Source organism: Gouania willdenowi, chromosome 12 (genome assembly GCF_900634775.1).
Source record: "Gouania willdenowi chromosome 12, fGouWil2.1, whole genome shotgun sequence".
NCBI classification, from domain to species: domain Eukaryota; kingdom Metazoa; phylum Chordata; class Actinopteri; order Blenniiformes; family Gobiesocidae; genus Gouania; species Gouania willdenowi.
Window position 1 is genome coordinate 8615111 of NC_041055.1, and position 24592 is coordinate 8639702.

General features: G+C 37.0%; 1 protein-coding gene across 2 annotated transcripts in view; it reads right to left on the reverse strand.

Annotated features, from left to right (window-relative positions):
- Positions 1 to 24337, reverse strand: part of snx30 (sorting nexin family member 30) — a 29450-nt gene extending 5113 nt beyond the window's left edge. The window contains exons 1-8 of one of the 2 annotated variants that reach the window (XR_003675259.1): positions 24089 to 24337; positions 18430 to 18648; positions 11496 to 11606; positions 11246 to 11404; positions 8804 to 8993; positions 3669 to 3868; positions 1730 to 1819; positions 526 to 715 (exon numbers count right to left, since the gene is read on the reverse strand). Coding sequence is in view for 1 of the 2 variants with exons in the window: in XM_028463211.1 (XP_028319012.1) it covers positions 526 to 678; positions 1730 to 1819; positions 3669 to 3868; positions 8804 to 8993; positions 11246 to 11404; positions 11496 to 11606; positions 18430 to 18648; positions 24089 to 24217 (1251 nt within the window). In the remaining variant the exon portion in view is untranslated. The remainder of the gene's footprint in view (positions 1 to 525; positions 716 to 1729; positions 1820 to 3668; positions 3869 to 8803; positions 8994 to 11245; positions 11405 to 11495; positions 11607 to 18429; positions 18649 to 24088) is intronic. The other variant, XM_028463211.1, reaches the window with a different exon arrangement.
- Between the last annotated feature and the right edge of the window lie 255 nt (positions 24338 to 24592).

Below are 24592 nucleotides of genomic sequence, written 5' to 3' on the forward strand. Positions count from 1 at the left end.
GCCCCTTCTATAAAAACTAGCACCTGTGGACTCTGCAATCTGTGGAAAGTAGGTTGGATTGAGAGAATTGTGAATAGAGCGGTATAGTGAGTTTTGAGAAGCTAGTTAGCATAGCATAGCTTGTTCATTGGAGATTGTATAGTATAAACTGGGTGTGTCTTAACTGCTCCAGGAGCCCCGTCCATAATGAAGGCATCTTTTAAATTTCAAGCACAAACCTCAGGGTTTAGTTACCTTTTATGGTTATAGAAATTAGTTGAATATATGTAATTGGAAAAAATCCTCGTCCGCTCTAGGTTTCTCTCTGTCACCAGCCTATGATACATTTTCTTCACACCAGAAGCCAAAATGTAAGGAAAACATTGACAGATTATAGTAGCCGATTTGATTTCTAAAGCTGAATATATCTTTCCTCGTCATTTCATAGTTCTTTTCCACACCAGAATATTTGATTAAAGCCGTTTTTTTCATATTTAAAGTAAGATTGTGAGGAAAAAACTAATAAATAAATGAAATTGTGTGTACCTTTTCATAATAGTGGATGTTTTTGTCGGCCATGCCGGTCAGAAGCTGTCTGAAATCCTGCCTCTTGTTGCTCTGCCATCGTTCCCAGTCGGCCTTTAGGTCAGCATTAAAACACTCCACCTTGTCCTGGCATTTCTCCACCTCCACAGGCATCTGAGCCAAAAACACAGAAAACTACAACTACAGGGCCCTGCAGGGGACACAATTGCACAACTACATTTTACACACCTAGAATTCACAAGGATCGCAGCACTTCACGATACCAATTGGATTTGTGAAAAGTGAAAAAAGTTTCTTTGAAATGTTTGCACATAAATTTTAAACACTTATTGTTAACTCTGGGATGTAGGCAGGTGAAAGCCTTTCTAAGTCACATCTAATCAACACAATTACTATAGAAAGCCTAATTCCAGCAAGATTATTTTGGTCTTTTTTTTATTGTTGTTTTTATTTATTCAGACAACTGTTCTTTAGCAAATCCACTTTGATCTCCTGACATGTTCGACTGACAACTCCCAGTCTTCGTCAGAGGCGTCTGCTGATCGCTTTGATGTTTTCTTTGAAGTTAAATTGACTTCCGCGTAGTAATTCGCGCAAGTCACGTTTTCCTGTTTTCTAAGGAACAGTTGTTTGAATAAATAAAACATTAACATACTATTAAAAAAGAAGACAAAAATAATCTTCATTTTCTCATTCAGTGGCTGTTAATATTGACTATTGTTTCATTTGAATTATTTTCTTGTACTAGAAAGGTTAACTGGAGTCTATTTTCCATCTCCACTGTATTTTGTGTAAACATTTACTGTAGTGGATCTCTGCGTGTGTGTCGTACTTTTTTCCTGTGCTTAAACAATCACCGCAAACAGTTACAGATTTGATTAATTGCATTGTGCCCACTGCATTCATTTATTAGCATATCCTCCTCCCATTTTTTGGCTCCCCTTGTGAGCTCCGCCTACTATACATATTAATTAGAGGGAAACACGCTAAATGGATTAAGGGCGCATTGCGATGTGCAGCAGTCGCGCACTCCTAATTCCCTGGGGTTTGTACGGTTTATTAGCGCGTGGAGTGACGTTTACACACGTTTTCATACCCTTAAAGCTTGAGTGAATCCGCCCCTGGGTGGTTTGCTATGTGGCTGCATTGCACGTACAGACTTTCACGTACATCTTCAGCACAAATAAAAGAGGAAGATGCTTACAGGGGTTTTGTCCTCTTGTCTCCGCAGCACTGCTGCTTCTAGGCGGCCCTCGTACTCAGCTTGGCTCTGGTCTCGCTTCCTCAAAACGTTCTGGAATCACAAACAGACAAAAGCAACACGTTCCTTTGTGCTATCAGGAAGAATTAGTATAATACTGACGACTCAGCAAACCTGTGTCAAAGGTCACACAGACGATAGATGTTTGTACATTTATATTTTATAGTTCAATTGTTTCCTTATGAAGTTTTAATGATAATTAACATTGTGGTATCATGATTAAGGGAATAATCTACATTTTGTAATAAATTTTACCATCTTTCATTGAGTTTGTTTTTCCTTTGTCTAATTTCTTTTGTTTGAATTGTTAAGAACATGATGACATAGCCCGAACAGTTACTGACATTGAAAATTCCATAATGTAAAATAATTCTATAATCAACAGCTATTAAATTGACACTCATAAGTGGACAATGAAATATATTTCCGGGTTTGCAAAGCTCTACATCAGGTGGGAAAAAACCCCCCCAAAAAACTACACTACTTAATTACTTCAGCTGCTTTTGTTTTGACAAATTACTCTCAAAATTGCCTTAACTCTCAAATTCAAACAATAGGAAATAGCTGATATTAGGGCTGGGTGATATGGACCAAATATATCTAAATGTCTTTTTTCTCAAAAAGGCAAAATTTCCTCTACAATAATATAATTTTTTCCTTTCAAAGTCATTTTTATTTATAGCCTGCTTCGCAATATCAACATGCAAGAGTGTTGATCCAATACTTATATTGGTCCGATATCAGCAACAACAAAAACGTATCAAATTATATTAAGCTGCATCTATAATCTCTGGTATGATATCAGTTGTTTTTATTAGATTTATTCAGGTTATTTTTCAAGGTAGTAATAATTCAGTTTTTGATTTATTTTATTCAACTGGAGAATATTCTTATGTTTGAGGTTAAAATGTATGTAACCAACTGTATAATAACACCTACAAAGTATTAATGCTTGATCAAGCTTTTTTTTGAACATTCCACACTTCAAATTAAGTAATAAAAGCTTTGTGCCGCGATATCGTATCTGAACAATATCGGTATCGGCCAATAACCAAGGATGCAGTCTGGATATCGTATTGAAAGTGAAAAAGTTGCATCGGGACACTTCTGTCAACTAGGGCTGGGTTATTTGTAGATAAAAACTATCTTTATTTTGCAAATTCGAGTTAAAAAATATATATATATATATTATTTATTTCAGACTTTTTTGAGTTCCGTCCTTGTGGGTTACCATAGCACGATGTGAGCCATCCCCCTCTTTGTTCACATGTGTTTACCCTTTGAGTAGCTGTGTGTGTGTTACAGGCATGTTTAATTTTTTATTCGCACTATGCTGAGAAGCTATGGGAAGCGTTTATTATTTTTTAATTGTAATGTTATATGTTATAAAATATGTAGTTATTTGATTTTTTAATCAGAAAATTTAAGCTACTGTGAAGTTGTTGTCGCACTTTTGCTTAAACCTGGATCTGTTCTATGTATTTTAACTCTCGAGGACAATCACAGCAATCATTAGTGAGGATGCCAATGCATCCTCACTAATGATTTATGTTGGCACGTGCTTCACATGGAGCAGAATATTATCCTTTCTTGTTTTCTGAAACTTTGTGTCACGTTTGGTTATTTCCTGTATTTTTTTAACTGATAGAGTTTTTCATTTGTTTTTTCATGCAGGTGATTAGTTTAACCTAGTTTTTGATGTATTATGAAATATCATGTTACTTGTACCCTGTTTGGTCAATAAATGTGGAAATGTGTTATTTTTCAGAATTATATGGGAGGCAATTCGGGGCTTGAAAGCTCACCCTCGTTCAAGATCCCAAAATGTTTGCTCAGAATCACAATACAAAAGAAATGAAGAAACGTGCATCTGTGTTCTCACCTTCATGGACTCGATGTAGAGAACATATTCTCTGAGCACAGGAAGAAAGTCCTGGCTCATGTTCTCGCTCAGATCGTCGCCCGCTCCGCAACACGTGCTCACAGAACCAGCCACGGCCTCCAGAGGACGCCGCAGCTCGTCCTCTGACCCCGCCCAGCTGGTGTAGACGCTGCCGTAGTCACGGAGCTCAGTCAGGTATTCTAGTGGAATGAAGAGGAGAAACAGGAGGAATGAAGCTATATTTATATTAATCTGCAGCTTAAATCTATATTTGTTCTACACGCTTTCTCACAGCGTCTGTGTCAGCTTATGAACCTTCATCATCTCCTCATCTGATCTCCTCTAACATGGAAACCTTGATGTAACTACAGCACGTCAACAAACAAAGGATGGTGATAAGGACGTTTCACCCAGACAACTATTATTTACTGAATGGCCTGTTCTGCCTGAGCAAAGCTCGTCTTTGTCAACCTGCCTCCAGTCTCATCGCCTCAAGAGCTGAAGCTTCTGTCTGTAAACACACACACACACACACACACACACACAACCTCTGCTGGAAGGAGCGCTGATAAACGCGCACACGCACACGCACAGGCACAGGCACACGCACACGCACAGACACACTTATTAAAGTACTCCAGACATGACTGAGGACTAATCCACGACACGCGACGAGGGTCTTGTAAGCGCCGAATTTGTAACAAGTTATTTAAAGTAATAAAACCCAAAATGTAACAACTGGTCAATAATGTAACAAAAGTACTGAGGCCTAAATATCATTTAAAAAATGTAATAAAACCAAAAATATTACGACTGGTCAATAATGAAACGTGTGTGTATGTATATATATATATATATATATATATATATATATATATATATATCAAAATAAAAGCATTTTGGAAAACCTTGACATTTTTGGTAATTTTTCTTTACAGTACATATATAGACATTTACCAGTTATTACATTCTGGGTTTTATTAAATCTTCTTTTAATAACAGTTTGGGTCTTGCTACATTTCGAGTCGTTGTTACATTTCGAGCTCTAACAGACCTCCCATTGTCTGTGATCAAGAAAAACAGATGGAATTCACATTCTGGAACAAAAAAGAGCAATGTGAACCTTTATGTTTTTACATTTTTACATTAAAATCGGGCCACACTCACATGGAAATGTTCTTCACTTAAAGGTGTGCTAAATAAATAAATGAAATGTTTTGGGGCAATATTACACATTTACACAGTACTTTTCCCACAGAAACGGGTGACTGAATGTTTCGTAAGTGTAGCATTTCATCTATTTAACATGTTTGGTACATTTTCAGGAAGTTTAACAGCCACAGTAAAGTCATCTAAACAGGAAAAGATGACGAAACGGAAACTGACAAATAAACTGATGTAGAAATGACAGAAAAATGTGTAAACTCTGAAACGGAATTCAGTAAATGTTAAAACAGAAAACAGGAGGGTCTAAACCAGGGGTCACGAACCTCACAGACACTGTGAGCTACTTCAACGTTACTGGATAATCTGAAAAACTCCCAGCTTGATATAAACTTGTGAAAGACTTTGGTTTCACTGTTTCACTTTAATTAGAGGGAAAAGGATGACTGGCAGTAACTTAAAAAAATACAGAAATACTTCAGCTTTGTGGTGGCAAAATTGATTAATTATGTATACTCATATATTTGCTTTTTGATCTCAATCAACTTAATACCCCAATTTGTAACTTTCCACTCCTGTCTGATGTCTTTTCCTCTTCCTGCAAAGTCAGTGGACCCATACTCCCATGATACAGCTTCCAGCCTCAGTTTAATCTCCAAGGCCAGAGCACGTCCAAACCCACCCCGACATCGGAGGTGTCACCTCTGGCAGACTGACCTTCCCCCCCTGGTCTCTTCTTTGCTGTCTGTGGAAGGGGGGAGGTGGGACAGTGGGGTATAAATGTGTGTGAAAGGAACTTTTGGTCCCTTCTTCGCGTCTCTCCTCTGGCCAGAGGAGACCACTTCTTTGTCTGTCCCGCTTTGTACCTTTTTATTTAGTTTAGATTAAATAATTTTTTATTACTTCATCATCTCTCCTGTCTGGTCTTCATCATTTATCACCACAGAGTGTGTTTTCAAGTCAAAGACGAGGTAACCGTAAATTTCATAGTAACAGCTTCAACACTATTTCTCTTAATATACGCAACTGTTTCACATAGAAAATCATCACATTTCTATTTTACCACTTTTACCTTATTGTAAAGTACATATCATGTTTTCACAATTGACCAATTTTATTTATTCACAAACCAAACAACAAACTGCATCATCTTTAACAAAATCTTATCTGTGATACTTCAACACATTTGTTACAATGTTTCAGTGAAAATAAATACAAATAAATGCTTAATCTTGGGTGACCATATTTTGATTTCCAAAAAAAGACGACACTTGTGCCGACCTCGGCGTACTGAAATTACTCAACGTTTTCTTGAATCTACCTTGTAACGGCAAAATAGAAGATACATTCGGTAAGTTGTTATTGTCAATAAGGTTTAAAAATTAAAAATTCTCTCTTTATAACAAAGATATTAAAATGACTGAAGTCAATCACCTTTTTTATGCATTATAACAACCAGTCCTTGGAAAACGCTCATTCGTACAATCTCTCCATCATTGAAACAATGAGAAACATCTCCTCCTAGAAATTAAAATAAATTTTAATTTCTGAAGGTTTGCATCACAGGGAGGTGATAAGGTGATGAGGTCTAGACCTGGGGCCGGATTTATAAACGCTGCGTATGTACAAAAGAAAGCTTAAGCCACATATGAGCAAAGATTAAAATTTATTAAAAAAAAAGATAATGTGCGCACCTCCACAACAGCTCTGACCCTGCCGTACGCACAAAATCATGAGAAACGGGAAACTCTGACGCCAACAGGAGAAAGATGAAATTAAAGACAGCTTTGTGAAATTAATAGAATGTGTGTGAAATAATCGAACACATTGAACATTTCACAACACACATTATTTGTAGTATTTGCAAAAACGGAGAAGGAAAAAAATTATACTGATGCCCGCAGGGAGTGAGTGACACGTGCGTCCCTACAAATACAGTTTTATATTATTAATAATAATAATAATAATCAAAATCACATGATCATTGCGCAAAACTGCCGATCAGTTGGCTGCAACACCTGTAGCTGTTATACAAAGGAACACACTCAGAGTGATCCACATTTTCTCCTCCGCTTTTATATGTGATCGTTTATTTTTCACCTGTCAACAGTCTGATGAGGCAACGCAACGTGATCTATCATTCATAATGTTCACTGTGTCACTACATTACGCTCTCCTGCGTGTGACCACCTCAACAATTAATAACTCCACCTCACATTGAGTGAAATTTGTTTAATTTGCTCATTTTCCCCTTCGGTCCACAAGTGTTTTTGTCATTGAAAATAAATTGTGTTTTTATGACAAAAAGGGCATAAAACATTTTTAAAAAACACAGGAATATCATAAAAAAAACTTTATATCTATGGTTAGGTCTGGAGTTGAAGTTGGAAAAGATATTCATAAATGGCCCCTGGTGCCCCCGTGGCACTTACAGAGTAACGGGCACCATTCATACATTGGTATGTGTCAATGATTCGGGACCACCAACTGTCGCAATATTTGACTCACAAATAAATGAGAAAATGACTTGAATGGAAATTACCAAAAAAAAAGGAGGGGGGTGTCCCCATGCTCTTAATTGAATTGTGCGAGACATTATCGTAATCTACGGTGAATTACCTTTAAAACGATATATCACTATGTTCCCATAAATTTGGAAATGACCGGAAATGGGGGGTGGGCCCACGGGCCCCATTTAAAAAAAATGGGTTCAGAGCGTCTCATCATATTCATTCATAGAGTATTCATACCAAACTGCATTCCGATCTAGGAAAAACCAACAGAGGAGAAGTTATTTGAAAAATGGGGCACCCGGGGTAATGGCCCCCAAATATATATAGGTACGTGTCAATGATTCGATACCACCAATCGTCGTAATATTTGACTCGTAAATAAATGAGAAATCAACTTTTCTTTTCTTTTTTTTTAGGGCCCCTTAGGGGGAATAAAATAACTGTGTGTTTCTCATTTTCAAACTCCATCTAGGTATTGATACCCTGTAGTCATACACTAAATTTGGTTATCCTATGTTAAACAGTTTCTGAGAAAAGCGGTCCCCTTTAACTCGGACGTACAGATGGAGGGAGCTCAAACCTATATCCCTCTTCCTCTCTGTGGCGGCGGATAATAATGCCTCAAAATCAATGTTCCAATCAATTATTGACCTAGTCAAGGCTGTAATAACTTCAAATCAAATGTTCCACTTTGTATCCTATTTTTGAAAAAAAAAATATGCATATTTTATGTTTTTGTCATTGTTTTCATAACAAAAAGGGCATCAAAATATTAAAAAAATACAGACATAATGAAAAACTTTACACCTATGGTTAGGTCTGGAGTTGTTGAAAAGATCTGAGGTGAAAAAATTTGGGGGGGAGGCTAAATATATAATAATGCATCAATTTTATATAGAGCTTTTTTTGAACACTCAAAGTCGCTTTACAGAATGAAGGCCTTATTCTTTCACTCCACACTTAGTGGTGGTAAGCTACTATTGTAGCCACAGCTGCCCTTGGGCAGAATGACGGAAGTGAGGCTGCCATAGAGCGCATTCGGCCCCTCCGACCACCACCAACACTCACTCACACACTACATTCATACTAGGCAATGTGGGTGAAGTGCCTTGCCCAAGGACACAATGACAAATACCACAGAGGTCTCCCATCCAACAACTAACCAGGCCCAGAGCTGCTTAGTTTCTGAGATCTAACAGGATCGTACAATGACAGGCTGGTATGACCACGTACAACAGTTTTATGACAGTTTTATGAAGGGAACCGTTTTGGTACCTAAGCTCAAAGTGTAACTTTTTTCAAAGTTGCCCCGAAGGTTAAAACAAAACTTGTTAAGTTCAGCAGTATTTACTGTACGTCTGCTAAGGCTCTGACTACACCTGTCATCTGGGTTTGTTAGTTTGAACCCTGGAGCGTGAGTCAGCAGTAGTAGTACATAATAAAGACATAGTTTGATACCTGACTGCTCTTTAAGGATCCGTTGTGCTATCCGGTCAATGGTTCCCAGTTTCTGGCTGAAGGTGTCTAAGTATTCTCCCATTGCGCAGAACTCAGGCGGCCGTGCCCGGAGCTTGTAGCCCCCGGCCACCTGCTTCACCGACTCCCCCACTTTGGTCAGCAGAGCCAGACCCTGACGTTTGTTCAGGTCCTGCAGATAAACACGACAAACCTTCAGTTCTCAGTTCTGAATTAACTAATCATTTTTGCAAATTAAACTCCATGTACAATAAGTCACGTACTAGTGCAAAAATAGGTAACTTATCAAAGCGGTGCCTAATAAGTCAGATTGTCTGATCCAAGGGCCACATTATCATCATGTCAGCATTTAGAATAATGAGCAGTTAAAACAAAAGAACACAAGGTTTGATCAGTTTTTATGTTGTTTTGTGTGTTGGTGAAGTCACCAAGTGTATTTTTCTATTTTTATTTTGTGTGTATTGTTTTGTGGGTTTTCTGGAATTGTTTTGTCTATTTTTGTCATTTTGTGTATTGTTTGCGTATTGTGTTATTTTACATAATTTTTGGAGTATATTTAAGGTAAGATTGTGATTTTTGGAGATATTTTTGCTGTCATTTTGTGCATTTTTGCTGGCGTATTGTGTTATTGTATGTCATTTTATTGAGTCATTTCTGAGGTATATTTGAAGTAAGATTGTGTTTTTTGATGTAGTCATTTTGTGTATTTTTGTGTGTTTCTTAGATTGTGATTTTTATTGTCATTTTGTGTATTTTTGTGTGTTTCTTAGATTGTGAATTTTGTCATTTTGTGTATTTTTGTGTGTTTCTTAGATTGTGAATTTTATTGTCACTTTGTGTATTTTTGTGGTCAGATAGTTCATCTTTGTTGTCATTATGTTTCCTTTTTCTGGCGTATTGTGTTATTTCACATCATTTTATGAAGTCATTCTTGGTGTACAGTATATTTGAGGTAAGATGGTGTTTTTGGAGTAATTTTTGTCATCATTGTGTGTATTTTTGATGTGAAATTTTCTCAAATTTTTTGGAGTTGTTTTTGTTGTCATTTTGTGTCTTTCTCTTGTTGTTTAAATTTCTGAAATTTTCTCATTTTTTTGTGTTTACACAAAACTAAAAACAATGCACTTGCCAATGTCTGTTCTCGTGTTTCGGCTCCTGATGTGGATAAATGTATTAACCATTTATTAATTAACAAAAAATGAATAAATACATTTAAAAAACACTGAGCACTGACAAACATTTGTTTGTGAAATGTAAAATGAGTGCAGCACAATTAGCAGAAAGCTCTTTTCCATCTCTATACCTTTAGCATTCAGACAGACAGGAGACCCAAAGGAACATAAAATACAATCAGCATTTCCAATTGATCACCTGAGAAGAAAGAGCTCAGACCAACAAGCTGTGGAAAAGGTTTGCAATCTAATTAAAGAGCTGAGGAGTTGGAAAAATACGATTCAAGGGCCACAGAAAAAAAAAAAACTATTGACCAACTGGAACATTAATACAAAGACGACCTGGCACAGGAAAAAGGTTGTTTCTTTTTCTCATTTTGTTGTATTTTTGTTTTTATTGAGTACTTTTCTTTCATTTTGTGCCTTTCTGTTACTTTTTTTTTTTTTACTTTTCTGCCTTTTAGTGTATTTTCGTTTTCATTTGGTGTACTTGGAGTCTTTTTATGAATCTGTTGTTATTTTTCTGTCATTTTGTGTGTTTTTGTTTTAATTCTGTTTACCTTTCTGTCATTTTGTTTATTTTTAGAGGCTTTTTATACATTTGTTGTTATTGTTCTCTCATTTTGTGTGTTTTTGTTGTCATTTTGTCTGTGTGTGTTTTAATTCTGTTTACCTTTCTGTCATTTTGTTCATTTTTAGAGGCTTTTTATACATTTGTTGTTATTTCTTTTTTCATTCTGTGTGTTTTTAATGTCATTTTGTGTGTTTTGGTTTCAATTCTGTTTACTTTTGTCATTTTGTGTATTTTCGTTTTCATTTTGTGTACTTTTCTGTAATTTTGGAGTCTTTTAATGCATATGTTGTTATTTTTCTCTCATTTTGTGTGTTTTTGTTTTAATTCTGTTTACCTTTCTGTCATTTTGTTTATTTTTAGAAGCTTTTTATACATTTGTTGTTATTTTTATTTTGAGTTTTTTTTGTTGTCATTTTATATGTTTTTGTTTTAATTCTGTTTACTCCCCCGTGTATTTTTGTTGTCACTGTGTGTGGAGTCCATTTGTGTATTTTGCTGCACAAAATGAGACCGAGGACCACCTCCAATTGCCCGTGTATATGCAAGTATGTGAGTACCACAGCTAGTAATTCGTGAGAGACGTCAATATTCAGATAAATCAAATGAAGCACAGCTTGCTAATATTATTTAGCCTAATGTTTAGTTTCACTGTAATCGGGCCCTTAGTGGAGCGCCTACCTTGACAGATAGAAAAGAATTTAAATGTGGGTTGAAGGACAAAACAGGATGATCTGCGACGCGTTTGAGGAACTTATCCAAAGCCTTCATCCTCGTCTCCACAAACTCCTCAGAGAATCGATCGACCACGCCCTTCATCACAAACTTTTCAGGAAGTGGCTGGAGAGAACGATGAGGAGGAAGGGGGAGGAAATTGTGAGCTTTCCTGGTGGAGAGTGGTTCAAACGAGGAGCAGAATGTGAGGACCTACTGGGATGAGGTGGGTGGGCTGGCTGTCCTCCAGTTTGATCCGTAGCCAGTCAAAGTCCTGATATCGTCTTCGCACGCAGTACTCTGGCAGATCGAACTCTACTCGCGTCGTCTGGGGAGAAAAGTTGCTGTTTCAGGTGAGAACGCCAGCTTAAGTTTAAACTTCAAAGCATAAAGTATTCATTTAAAAAACTATTTCTACTGCACATCATAACATTTTCACTTCACAACTTTCTAGTGTGAAATATATGAGATAACCCTGATCTCCTCTCTTGTTTACATGTTTACAAGTTTTTGCTTGGTTTAATATTTGCTCATTGGCCCTTGGGCAGCGAAGCAATCTCACGTCAGAATTCCTTCTGATGTTCTCAGGTTAGGCTGCTAGGCCTGTTTGCATATGAAATGTCATGTTCCAATCATTCCGTAAAGCCTGCCATTAACTCACTCGGTGCCATTGACGAGGTACAAAATACCCCCAGCCTGTGAGCCAAATAGCAAAACAATAGGTGACATGTAGGAGGTAGCAGCACACCTTTGGATGAGAGATCATCCATGCTCCGCAGAGCTCAGAGGAAGAGGAGCAAAGGCGTTTACGAGACAGAAAATGGCGCTGCGTACAGAGTTGACGTTCCCGGCAGCGGATACTCGACCAGAGCATGTGTGGAACTCATTGGATAATGTGGCGATTGTGTGAGATAAAACCATAAAAAAACAGGGGCAAGCAGTGACACACTGTATGTCGGGGAGGAGGAGGAAGTTGCGTGTGAACAGACTGACAGGAGAAAAAGTTGGAGGAACGCCAAAATATAGTAAGAAACTCTGACCCAGATAGCAAAATAATAATAGTTTTGTCATCAAAAGCCCTGTCTCAGTGTTTTTTTTTTTAATGTTTTATATAAGGAAACAATGTTCAGATGCTAGAGTTGTCACTAAAGAAAAAAAATAGCTTTAAAGTCACTGACAGGGTTTTTTTTTACAAAAAGGCTGTTTTCTCCGCTTTTTGCTCTGAAACTGAAGATTTGTGTAAAACTTGCTCTATTCGATGGCTGATTACAAAAGAATGAAGCCAGAAACAAATTTTTTTGAAAGTAGAGGCTTCAATCTTTCAGAATCTGGTGTCAGATTTCAGATAGTCAGTAGAAATAATTCTGTGGGTCTTTAAATTGAGTCAAAATGCTCAAAAACAACTGGCACTGAGGGGGTAGAAAATCTGAAAATGGCTGGCACTGTTTGTGCCTGTACAAAAACTGAACATTTACGTAAAAGCATTTATTACGACTAACATTATGGGGAATTGCGTCTCATCTTTTGAACCATCGGTGTGAATGTGGCTCATAATAAAAAGCACTTTGGGAATACTTCAGGAATAAATGAAAGCACTAAGGGAGGGAAAAAATATCCCTTCACGATATATATCACAATTCTTTTTCTGACAATAATAAAAATCAATATTTGTCTCGAAAAGTGTTTTTTTCTATTTATTTATTTTTAATATTTTTTTGAACCATGTCTGCATATGTGGTCGCAGTTCATGTGCAGTGTAAATAAATGTCAGAGCGACTTTGTTTGAAAACATGATTAAAAGAAATGATTTAGAATTTTTTTTGGATAATATATATATATATTTAAATAGCACGGTGAAATATCGCAATATATTGCCAAGAAATTTTTACTTACACCCTTTTTAGAATCACGATAAATCAACCAAGTATTGAGCTAAGATTGAATGAGGACAAAAGCATATCGTCCTATTACGTCAAATGAAACCTGGCATTTGTGGGCGGAGACAGGCTACACATTACTTTAAAGTCCCTTCTATTCCATTGTCAATTCTTGATCAAAGGTGTATGGAGAAGATTGTAGGTGGAATTAAACCGGAAAAAATGGATTGCGTCAATTGATTACCTTTGACATTGTTCCATTAATCAAACCTTCAAACTTCAAATCAATCAAAAAGTAACTACTTTTCACTTTTCTGGAATTATTTGACCAATGTTTTTATTTTCTTTAATTAAATTGTGTGAACTATTTTGACTTCTGTTTTGAATTTTTCTGTAAGTGGATTTCCTAAATGTGACAGTGGTCACGTTTACATATTTTGAAATTCGGAATTAATTATTCCAAATTAAAAGTGTTCTGCTTTGTGTTTAAATGGAAATACTAATTCTGAATACTAATAATATGACTGCATGTCTGCATGATTATGCTTCCATCCACTCTTTTCATTATATTCATATCTTCCCAAGGCTCTTAGTAAATAAATAATCGGGCGGCCATCTTGGATGCACAGAACGAGAGGAATTAAGTTAAAGAGGAATTAACGCTCACAAGATCGAGGATTTATTCCATTCGGAATTAAAATCAGAATAAACCAGCCAATTAATTTGGATTTAAGTTTAGTTAGGAATGGCCATTTTCTTTTGGAATTAGGTGTTTACAAGGTCATTTTTAATCTTTTTAAAGATGATTTAACTTTTATTCTGAATGAAAGGGGAACTAAAGCGTAACCAATGGGTGCTTATTGCCATCGAGCATTAGGTTAGAATTTAAATAAGAAGTACTGCAGGCCATGCAAACACACACACGCTCTGACAAAGGTGTGTGAAAATAGCCTCAGGACTACATGTGCTCCATTACCACCTGATGTTTGTAGAGGGCTGTGGTATTTGTCTGCAGCCTCTGAGCTAAAGTGCACATTTTGACAGCTAGCATTACACTAATGATTCTCTGTGGCTAACCTTCAATAACCATTAGCCTCCTGTTATCCACAAATACCACAAATATTAATAACACATTTTACCCTTAGGGTCAAGATGACCCCAGGGATATTTGCCTCCAGAAAACAATTTTCAGAAAATTGTTGGCCAAGTTTGTGTGACAGGCACTTTATTTGTTGAATACATAAACAACCCCTTGAATTTTAGAGTTAGTGTATCTTGGAAATGTTTTATTTAAATCTTTTTCTAATTTGGGGTGCACATTCATGACTCTCCCAGAATTGATTGATGTTGGTGAACCCCCCTATCCTCTCATAAACATATTTATTTGCTTAATTTTATCTCCTTATTGTAACATATTTGGGGTTATTCACTATAAAGTCCTCTGTCTCAGACACATTCTCCTCTACTACGTCACTTTCACTGTGAAAGAGCTGTTCAAAAACCTAATTGACAGTAAACCTTTTCCTAGAGGACATTTTCTAGAGAGAGAGAGTGAGTGTGTGCAGATCGCAATAGACAGAGGGCACAACAGACAAGTTTCACACAGCTAAAACAGCTTGGGGTCAAATGGGCTCTATGCACGCAGGAACGTGACGTAATTTCCGCTGAAATGTCAGGAAGACTGTTTACTTCCGGCAATCACTGAATGCTACAACTGTGCTATGCTAGCAACTAGGGATGTAACGATTAATCGTAAGGCAGTTAAAAATCGATTCATAGGTATCACGGTTGATATCGATTTTCTGAAAATTGAATCGCAGTACTTTTTTTAAAGCGCTATCCACAAGTGTAGGCGGCGGGCGGAGTCTAATACTTTCTTTCTGGCCGCTTTCTACTCTTAAAAATGTTAATAAATGATTCCTTACCCCTTTAGCACTGAAAGAATATCTGTAATATCACTTGAATATCTGTAAAAGTCACGTTTTTCTATTAGCTCTGTCTGCTAGCATAGCTTCTCTTCTTCACTGCAAGATATCTGCATGCCAACCGACCACTGGGTTACCAGCGCCCTCTGCTGGTCCAAACAAATATGACGTATATCAGTTCAATGACGGGTTTTTTTTTAAAGTCCAATTGTTAAGGCACAAAATACATTTTCAGTTGCACTTATAAAAAGAAAAAGAACTATTATGCAGTTTTGCATTGTTTATTATAGAACCATAATTTAAATTAATAGGCTTCTTCATTTGTATTATTCCTATATTTATTTCATTCAAGATTTATTTTTGGTGAAATTGCATTGTTTTGAATAGTTTATCAAGGAATTCTTTAGACAATGAAAAATAAAATGAAAATAGTTTTTTTCCCAAAAAAAATAAAGGAATATTTCATCATTTGTCTACAGTCCCATTTTGTAAAATAAATCGTGAGAGAATCGTATCGTGAACCCAGTATCGTGAATCGAATCGTATCGGGAGTTGAGTGAATCGTTACATCCCTACTAGCAACCTCACCGCTCGGTTTAGTCAGTATTTTCCTTTTATCGTCACATCTTTTAGTTGTTGTTGTTGTTGTATTGTTTTACTATTTGTGTCTCCCCTTTCGTGTAAGCGAACAAAGCTTTGTCTTCAAAAACGCGAGGACAGCAGTACAAGCCACAACAGCTGTGTGCCGCTTTGCACCTCCTACTGTGTCCCACGTAACTTTACATTCAAGTTGAAAATAATATATGATACGGAAGTGTATAATGCACCCCATAATCATGTTTAGCCAGCTGTTTAATCTATCGTTTCGTGTCTTTAAATAGGTTTATATTTTTTTATTTTCCAGCGGACGTATGGATTTATTTCATCTCATTGACGCAAGATCGATTCCCAGTGGAAGCGACACAAGTGTTTTATTTATTTTTATAAGATAGATCATATACGTGCTCATTGTTTTGTTGTTTCATCACTTTATACAGACTGCAGATTTTATAAAAAATCTACACATAGGGTTGAAGAAGTGCGAGACGCGTAACTTCCTGTTTACAACAGTCGTGGTGAGTCCACTTTGCATCAAGAAGTCCGGTGTTACACATGTGACACATCCGCACACAGAGCTGCCAACACAATGACATATTAACACTTTAAACAGTTGTACAACGTAAATAATAGCTACCTGGTGTCGACGAGGGCAGCTTAGCACCCTGGTCCTCTTTGACCACATCTGCTGTCGCTGCAGCAGCAACTTAAACTATAACACCGGTACTTCCACATTCAGAACGCCGCAAAATAATCATTGCATCCTTACGCCAAACGTGGAAAGGTCCTCTGCATATTGACCCCAGAGGGCCGTCAATGTGTGCAATATGCACATTGAAAAAATATCGTCATGATAATTTTATGCTTAATCAGTTGTACCCATCAATTATTATTTTTTGAATGATGAACATTGAATGGGGTCAACTTGACCTCAAGGATAATAGGAGGGTTAAAGACCAACAGAAAATCCTTAAAGGGAACATATCATGCTAAATCTACTTTTTTAGCCCTTAAATGCATTTTGTTGTTTATTTAGAGTGTTTAGAAGTACAGAAAAATTCAAATAAGTCTGTTCAGGTGCTCCGTTGATATCTTTATATTATGTTTTGGTCATATTTTTCAATCCGTTTCGATTTTTCTATTCTCTATTACGTTTTTTGAACAATGACGTCACAGCATTTGCAGCGGAACTGCCAAACTATTACATCGACTCCAGGCCCAACACTTCGAGCAATCCGCCATTTTTATTTCTCGCTTTTATTTTGTAGTCCAAGCTCCAGGATGCCGAAGTTACGAGAGGATAAGTCAAAATGTTGGGTTGTTGGATGTAGTAACCCACACGCTTCATTACACCGTCTCCCAGCATCAGAACCTTTTTCAAAGTGCCTGGTTGAGTTTTATTTTTCAAGGAAATGTACCCACATCTGTGGGTAAGGTCATTTTTGTGTGTGTGAAGCACTTCAAGGATGACTGCTTCTGCAACCTCCGCCAGTATAAAGAAGGATTTGCCAAAAGACTTTGTCTGATTGAGGGTTCAATTCCTTCTATCTTTGGAGACGACGAACAGAGCACTTCGGTAAGCTGTAAATAACGCTAAAAAGTGTGATGATAAGACGTCCCTGTCATTGTTTTGTTAGCATTAGCAGTTGCTTAGCAGTTGCACCATCTTCATATGTTAGCGCTGTGTGCTCGTTTTAGATCCTTGATGATATGGCCTACGTGATTTAATTTAAGTCTAAAGTTTTCATTAGTCATTTCATTTTGCCGTTTTTGTCTCCGAAAAGCTCGGCGCTAGCGTTAGCTCACTTGTTAGGGTTCTGCTCCGCCGGGTCCGACTCTGGCTCGAACATGTAAGGTTGAATGGACAAGTCTTCCGTTGTTGACATTTCGCAAATAACGTGTGAATAAACATTTTCTGCACCGCTAGATAATCGTATCTCTTCTATCAAACTACAAAAATGGCTGAACAGGGTGGAGTTGAACCAAGTATCACCTCTGCAACCTGGAGAGGGGGCGGGGTATGAAGTGTCTCATTCGCATTTAAAGAGGCCGCACCAAAACGAGTTGCTCTCAGAAGCACATCAGAAAAGGGGGAGAAAAGGGGCCTGTGGAGCTATAATAATGAGGAATTCAGACCCAAGCATTGCAGTTCCGCTTTATATAGACCACAACTGTATGATTTATATGTAAAAAGGAAGGATTTAAGACCATGATTTGTCTCCTTTAAGGCAGGCATACACTGTGGAAATTTTGGTCCATTTTGAGCCGATTTTTGACTCATGCGAATCTCTACTAGAGCTTATGTTGTGCATTGTTTTCTTTTTTAAAGCTCTTTTTGCTAAAATTTACGAGTGACTCTCCACTTCCGGGTTTTTCTTCTTCGTCTGTTTTAATGGCGACGCTTCAGAGTTCTTCTTCTTCTTCTAATTTGTACGTTGCATTTCTGGAAACAAGACCCCGACGTGTCGTGTATGGATGTACAGTGTGAGCAGTCAGGTCGTGTCAGAGTGTCGGTCCGTATAGTGTGAGAACATGCATCGAGGGCTGCGCACATTCGGACTCTGCACGAGTCGCACAGTTTGAGCTGGTGCAGAGTACAACGATTCAAAAAAGGCATCCCCGCCTTAAGGAACCTAAATGCATGTTGACACACATCAACCCAGTGAAACACTCCCTCTTATACGAGACAAAGGTTTAATTTGGCTCCAACTGTCGATTGACACCGTTACCATGACAACAGCCAATAGCAGACCTTGGTGGAGACTCTGTAGGTGATATACGTCTCCATGGTGGAGACATGCTTCTTTGGGTCGTCCACTGTGACGAACAGGTCCTTGGTTTCAGTGGAGATGTAAAGGTCTCGAGCGTCGGCCTCAAGGTTCTCCTCCAGCTGTAGTCTGTTGATTAGCAGCGACGTGCAGGCGGGACTGGACGCCTCTACTGGTGGTGTACCATTGGTTAGGCCTGACTCCTGCATGTGATGATGTAAACACACATGTTTAGATGCTTTGAAGTGCAAACAGAGAGTTAGATAAACACAGTGAATGCTAATGCAGTTTCTTTTCTCTGGAAATGAGCTTCTTGTTCTCTCAATGACAGAAATGAGCAACAAAAATGTGATTTTCACATTATTCAAGATTCAAAGATTTAAGAATCAACATTAATGTCATCGTTAAGAATAATGACCAATCTGAGCATTAACAAAGGGAAGATGTGTTTTTGTTGTTGTTTTGAGTGTTATTGGAGACATTGTGTAACTTCTCCCATTTTATGTGTTTTAGTTCTTGTTTCAAGTCATTTTGTGCTTTTCGTTGCTTTAAGTCATTTTGTGGGTTTTTGTGCTTGTGTTAAGTGATTTGGGGTTTTTTTGTGCTTATTTTAATTCATTTTGTGGTTTTTATTGTTGTTTTGTGTGCTTTATAAAGCCATTTTGTGCTGTTTTGTGTGGTTGTTTTAAATCATTCTGTATTTTCTATGTTGTTTTGGAATCATTTTTGTGTATTTTTGTCGTCGTTTTGTATCCCTTTCAATTCATTTGGTGCACGTTTGTTGTGACTTGTACTGTATTTTTGTGAGTTCCCCATATATGGTCATTGCATTTTGTATTCTGAATGTATTACATTGTCTTTTATTCAGATGCAGAGATAAAATTTTTATAGTAAATTTTCAAATTCAAAACAAATACTGTCATGCTTTCTCTTTTTTATTCTAAAAACTAAAAATAAAATACTACCTATAATAAAACTACCGGAAGAATTTCTTTCAGAATATCATCTCTCAAACTTAAAATAAACCTTTCTTCACCATTTTATTTTGTAGTTTGTTTGTAGTTTCTTACTTTTGTCTTGTTGAATTAAACAGCTAATAGTTTTTTAATAATAGTGATCCCATGTTTTCTTTGTATTATCTTATTTATAAGCCATGTTTAAAGGTCATTTTCTGTTTCTTTCATTGACGGTTCCCTAATTTCTCCCTCTACCCTCTCACTCAGCGTGTTTTCTCACGTACACTACAGTATTTTACACAAAGGTGCTGCTAACCTACTCTGGTTATCACAATCCAACTAATTGTGTTATATTGCTGTTCATAAATATCCGAACAAAGAAATAAAACAAAGTAAGATCAATTCTTTCAAAGCCACACTGATAATAAGAAACACATTGTGTCAGACTATAATAGCTTCCACTTTTCTGCACATTGTTTCCACTTTAAAGACATTTTCAGCACTTATAAACCATTTCCACCACTTTTTTCACCTAATGTTGCATATGTTGACCCATTATTGTCACTTAACCTCTTTTCACCATATTTCATGCTTATTTTTGCCAATTTAACCACATTCACCATTTGTCATGCCCATTATTTGTCAGTTTAAACTAAGTGCTCCTACTTTTTAAATTACATTACCCCAAACCCCCATCCTCCCATTTCTGCCAATTTAACACTTTGAACCCTTTATACCACTTTTTCTGTCCATTCTAATTTGCAACTTTTAACCAATTCCTGTTTTGTTTTTTTGTTTTTTTAATTCCATTTCACCACCTTTTCCAACATTTTTGGTCACTATTAATCCATTTGATTTCTGATTAAAACAAGGATTTACAGTACATCTTTAAGATGACTATGGGCTCTATTCTCCGATGTGCGTAAATGCAAAAAGCCGTGCAGCGGCCCTGTTTTAGGCTATGTGCTATTTTCTCCCTGTACTGAAGCCAGTCACTACGCGCCTCCATCCCAGTTACGCACTGTGGGTGGAGCAGCCCTGAAATGTGGGTGTTCCCATTCAAATCTGCCCTTGCGCACATTCTCCAGTGTGCGTAAGCCCTTTTCCTCCTACGCGCTACTAACCCTGGAATAAGTGCAGCGCCCCAATAAGGTGAAACATTATATTGCACTAGAAATATGGACTTAGTTACATTTGAAGCCACACGGACTCGTGCGTCACGCAGCCGCAGCTGTGATCACTCAGCTGCTGCTGTGTGAATAATTAAAACTCTGACAGACGCAGACTTCTGTCCACGTTGGTCACAGTGATTCAACTATTTTCATACTATGTCCAATGTAAAGTCAGTTTGATCCACTACAGAGTGAAACAAGCTGTCATATGAGGATGAGGATGGAACACAAACTGTTCCCACACATAGCAGCAGCAGCATACGTGCTTTTGGTCTACCTTACGTGCGGTGGGCGTGTCAGGAACCTGGACCGGAAATCACGCGTAGAAGAGAAGCGCGTAACTGCAGGGGCGCAAAAAAGCGCTGAAGTCCAGATGGGAGAATAGACCCCTATATACTATGGTCCAAATAATAATAAACTTCCTGTTTAACAGTGGATATTATTCAGATAAATAAATAAATGTGGTTATCACAGAGTCATAGAACCATAGACCATCATTTTGCTGACTTTATGAATGGCCCCAAAAAGCTCTCCTTTATCCCCCTTATAGATGGCCCTGTCTCCACATGACTGTTCTTCAATGTTCATGTCTGTGTTCAACCACCTTCAGGTACAGTGGGGGTTCCTGGTTTCTGGAACCTTTATTTTTTAAGGTTGTGAGCCGAAAAGGTTGAGTACCACTGATCTAAAAAACTAGGATGCTGAAACTAAAGCAGCAGAAAATCACTCATTTAAACACATGCTTTTACCTCAGTCACATGTTTAACACAATCACACGCACCCTTTTATAACTGTAGTGAATGAAAGCAGATACTCAATCATTACAACACACTTTGTGCAGCCCCACGAAGTAAACAGAATCACAGAAAAATACAAAAACCACCACAAAATGACTGCAAAAAAACCCCCAAAATGACACAAAAATATGCAGGTAAAAACGATCACAAATGGACACGGCTGAATTTATCTTTGTGCTTAATGTGGCAAGGAGTTTATTGAGTTTTTATGTGAAGCAGTGCCCTGTCATATGTTAGTGTTAAAGGTTTTATGTTTCAACATCTAAAGATTATGTTGTGCTTGAAGATATAGCAAACTTTATGAACATGGTGGTAGGCTTTGCTTCCTACAGAAATACACAAAAATAACAACAAAAGTAGACAAAATTACTCCAAAAATTATAAAATGTACAAAATGACAACAAAAAACACAAAAGAATGACCAAAAATACACAAAAACAACAACAAAAATACATTAAAAAAAAACAAAATTTCTACAAAAATCTTAAACCACAACTATAAAAATAATAAATGATACAAAATGACAACAGAACACATCAAAGGACAACCGAAATTACACAAAAAGAATTAAGATATACAAAAAACAACAAAAAAATTCACAAAAAGAACAACAAAAATACACAAAATTACTCCAAAACACGACTAAAAAAGCAACAAAATATACAAAATGACAACAAAAAACACAAACAAAAGAAGTACCAAAAGTGCTAATCCTGTTGTCCTGCTTATTGACTAGTTTTAGGATCGTGGAATGACAAGCAGCAAATCAGAATCAACAGACAGTTTGTGAGAGTGTGTGTACTAATGAGGATGAATGCCATGGTTCATAAACACGCAGAGTTTCCAGAAAAGTTATTTTATTTTGAAATGAAACAGAACCCACAGCTCTGGCTCCAATGGTTCGTCTTCTAATCATGTGATGGGACAACAGGGTGAGTTGTCAATAATTAACCAAAGCATCACAGGGTTAGAGTGGAGATAGTGCAGACTGTTTGTATCCCAGGTTAACAAACAGTCACAAGTGCTTTGTTTACAGGGTTAGGGCTGCAAAAGGGCCGGAAAATGGGCTGCACAATTCATCGAATTTTAATCGTCATCACGATATTGGTTGCCACGATAAAATTAACCTGATCATCCACCTTATTTACATTTAAAATACTGGCTCTGCTCTGTAATAGTGTATTCATTTAGTTAGCCTTTGGTACATTTTCAATTTCAGGGTAAATTTTTTATTTATTGTATTTTTATTATAATTCCATTTTAAAGCTTAATATTGCACTGTAAACTCTACACATATTGTTTTGTTTAAAAGTAGTGCAATAAAAACAAAGATTTTTCCCTAATATGATATTAATTGTGATCATAATCGTGATTACAATATTGATCAAAATAATCGTGAATATCATTTTGGCCATAATCGTGCAAACCTAGGTGGAAAATCAGTGGTTTTAAATAACTAATGCTGATATTTTAGATAACGCTAAAGCATCATTAACATCCCTGTGAAAGGCCAACCTTTTATTTTGTAAATGGCCCATTTTTCCCATTAATTCCTGGAATTTTGCAAGCCTAGTTTAAATGTTTCATTTCTTTATTTGATTTATTGGATTTTGTTTGGATAATGGCTATGATACAGTTGTCTAAAATTAATCAGTTTCTGGTTAATTCTAACACATTATTCCTCTGAGAAGAATTTTTTAAATATATATATATATTCTCTAGCTTAAGTTACCAAGGAAATTTAAAGGAATTTTTTCGCACCTTTGCAACCCTACGCATGATATGATGTCATTGTCATGACTCATGATTAAAATACATGACTCCGCTGTGAAAATAGGACAGGTCATAAACTCCTCTGCAAGATTTAATGTGTGAATTTTTAAAATTTGGTCAGCAATTTACACTTTAAGAGCCTCATACGTGTAGTATGCAGACGGATCATTTGTGTGCATCGTGCATGGTTAAACAATTTTTTTTATTATACATTTTTAGGTGGTTGGGTGATATTATCAACCAATATTTGCCATAAAATGTGTTATCGTTGACATCAGTATTGAATTTTACATCATTATATTGAAACAAGACAACGTTTTAAAAATAAATATGGTAATTTTTCTATTCCTGAAGTTAAATTAGATTTGTTTAGGTGGAACATATCAGTAAAACTGGATTATTGTGTTAATTAAATGGAGATATATAGGCTATATAATTAAGTTGTGAGGTAGAGAGTGGGTCTGTATATATATATATATATATATATATATATATATATATATATATATATATATATATCGGTATCGGTTAAAATCGGAAACAAAGTGTTGGAAATTTTCGATATATCGCATATTTGTAAAAACCTAATAGCGAACATCTTTAGTAAAAGTATATACTTTGACCGCCATATGTCAATCAAAGCTCGCTAATATGAAAGTTATATCTTTAAAGTATAATTAAAAAACAATTTAAACATCCTTAAATAAGTAAATTAAACATGTAATTGGTGTGTTATCGCTGTTTGATCAATATAATCGTTAGTAACTCATACCAGTGGCTGTGTTTTCTTTAATGAGCCTCTTTCATGACATAAACACAGTAATGAACAGAATGGACTAAACTCACTGTGGCTGTATTTAGTAAAGGGTCATTTTTTGGTGACTAAAAAACTCTGTAAAACAGTTCTGAAGCCGTTAAAGGGCTCTGGCCTCGGGCGGCTCCTACCTTGTCCCCTCTGTCGCTGACATCTGGCACCGGAGGAAGCGGCTCCTCGGCGGCGGACAGCGGGTGGAGCATCTCCGTGATGGGCTTCTGCCCCGAGCTGGCCAGGCCTCTCGGAGCGCCAACACTCATCCCTGCAGAGTACCGGGGGATGTTTCCGGGTGTCGGGCAGTGAGCTGACAGCGGTCCGGGAGTGTGTGCAGCCCGTTTGGACGCTTCTCTCGGGCTGAGACGGTCCGCTGTCAGCTGACCTGCACTGCGCAGCTGCGGAAGTAAATGTACGAGACCCGGGATGTAAACACTGGAGCCACGTGACACGTCCCGACTGGAGGAGGCGCAGAGATCGTTTGTCCTCAGTCTAATCTAAAGTCCTCAAAAGTATTCCAGATAAATAAATAAATGAATGAAAATAATAATAATAATAATAATAATAATAATAATAAATTACAAATGAATTAAAAAAACGAATATTACATAATTATAATCATAATGTATTATTATTATTAT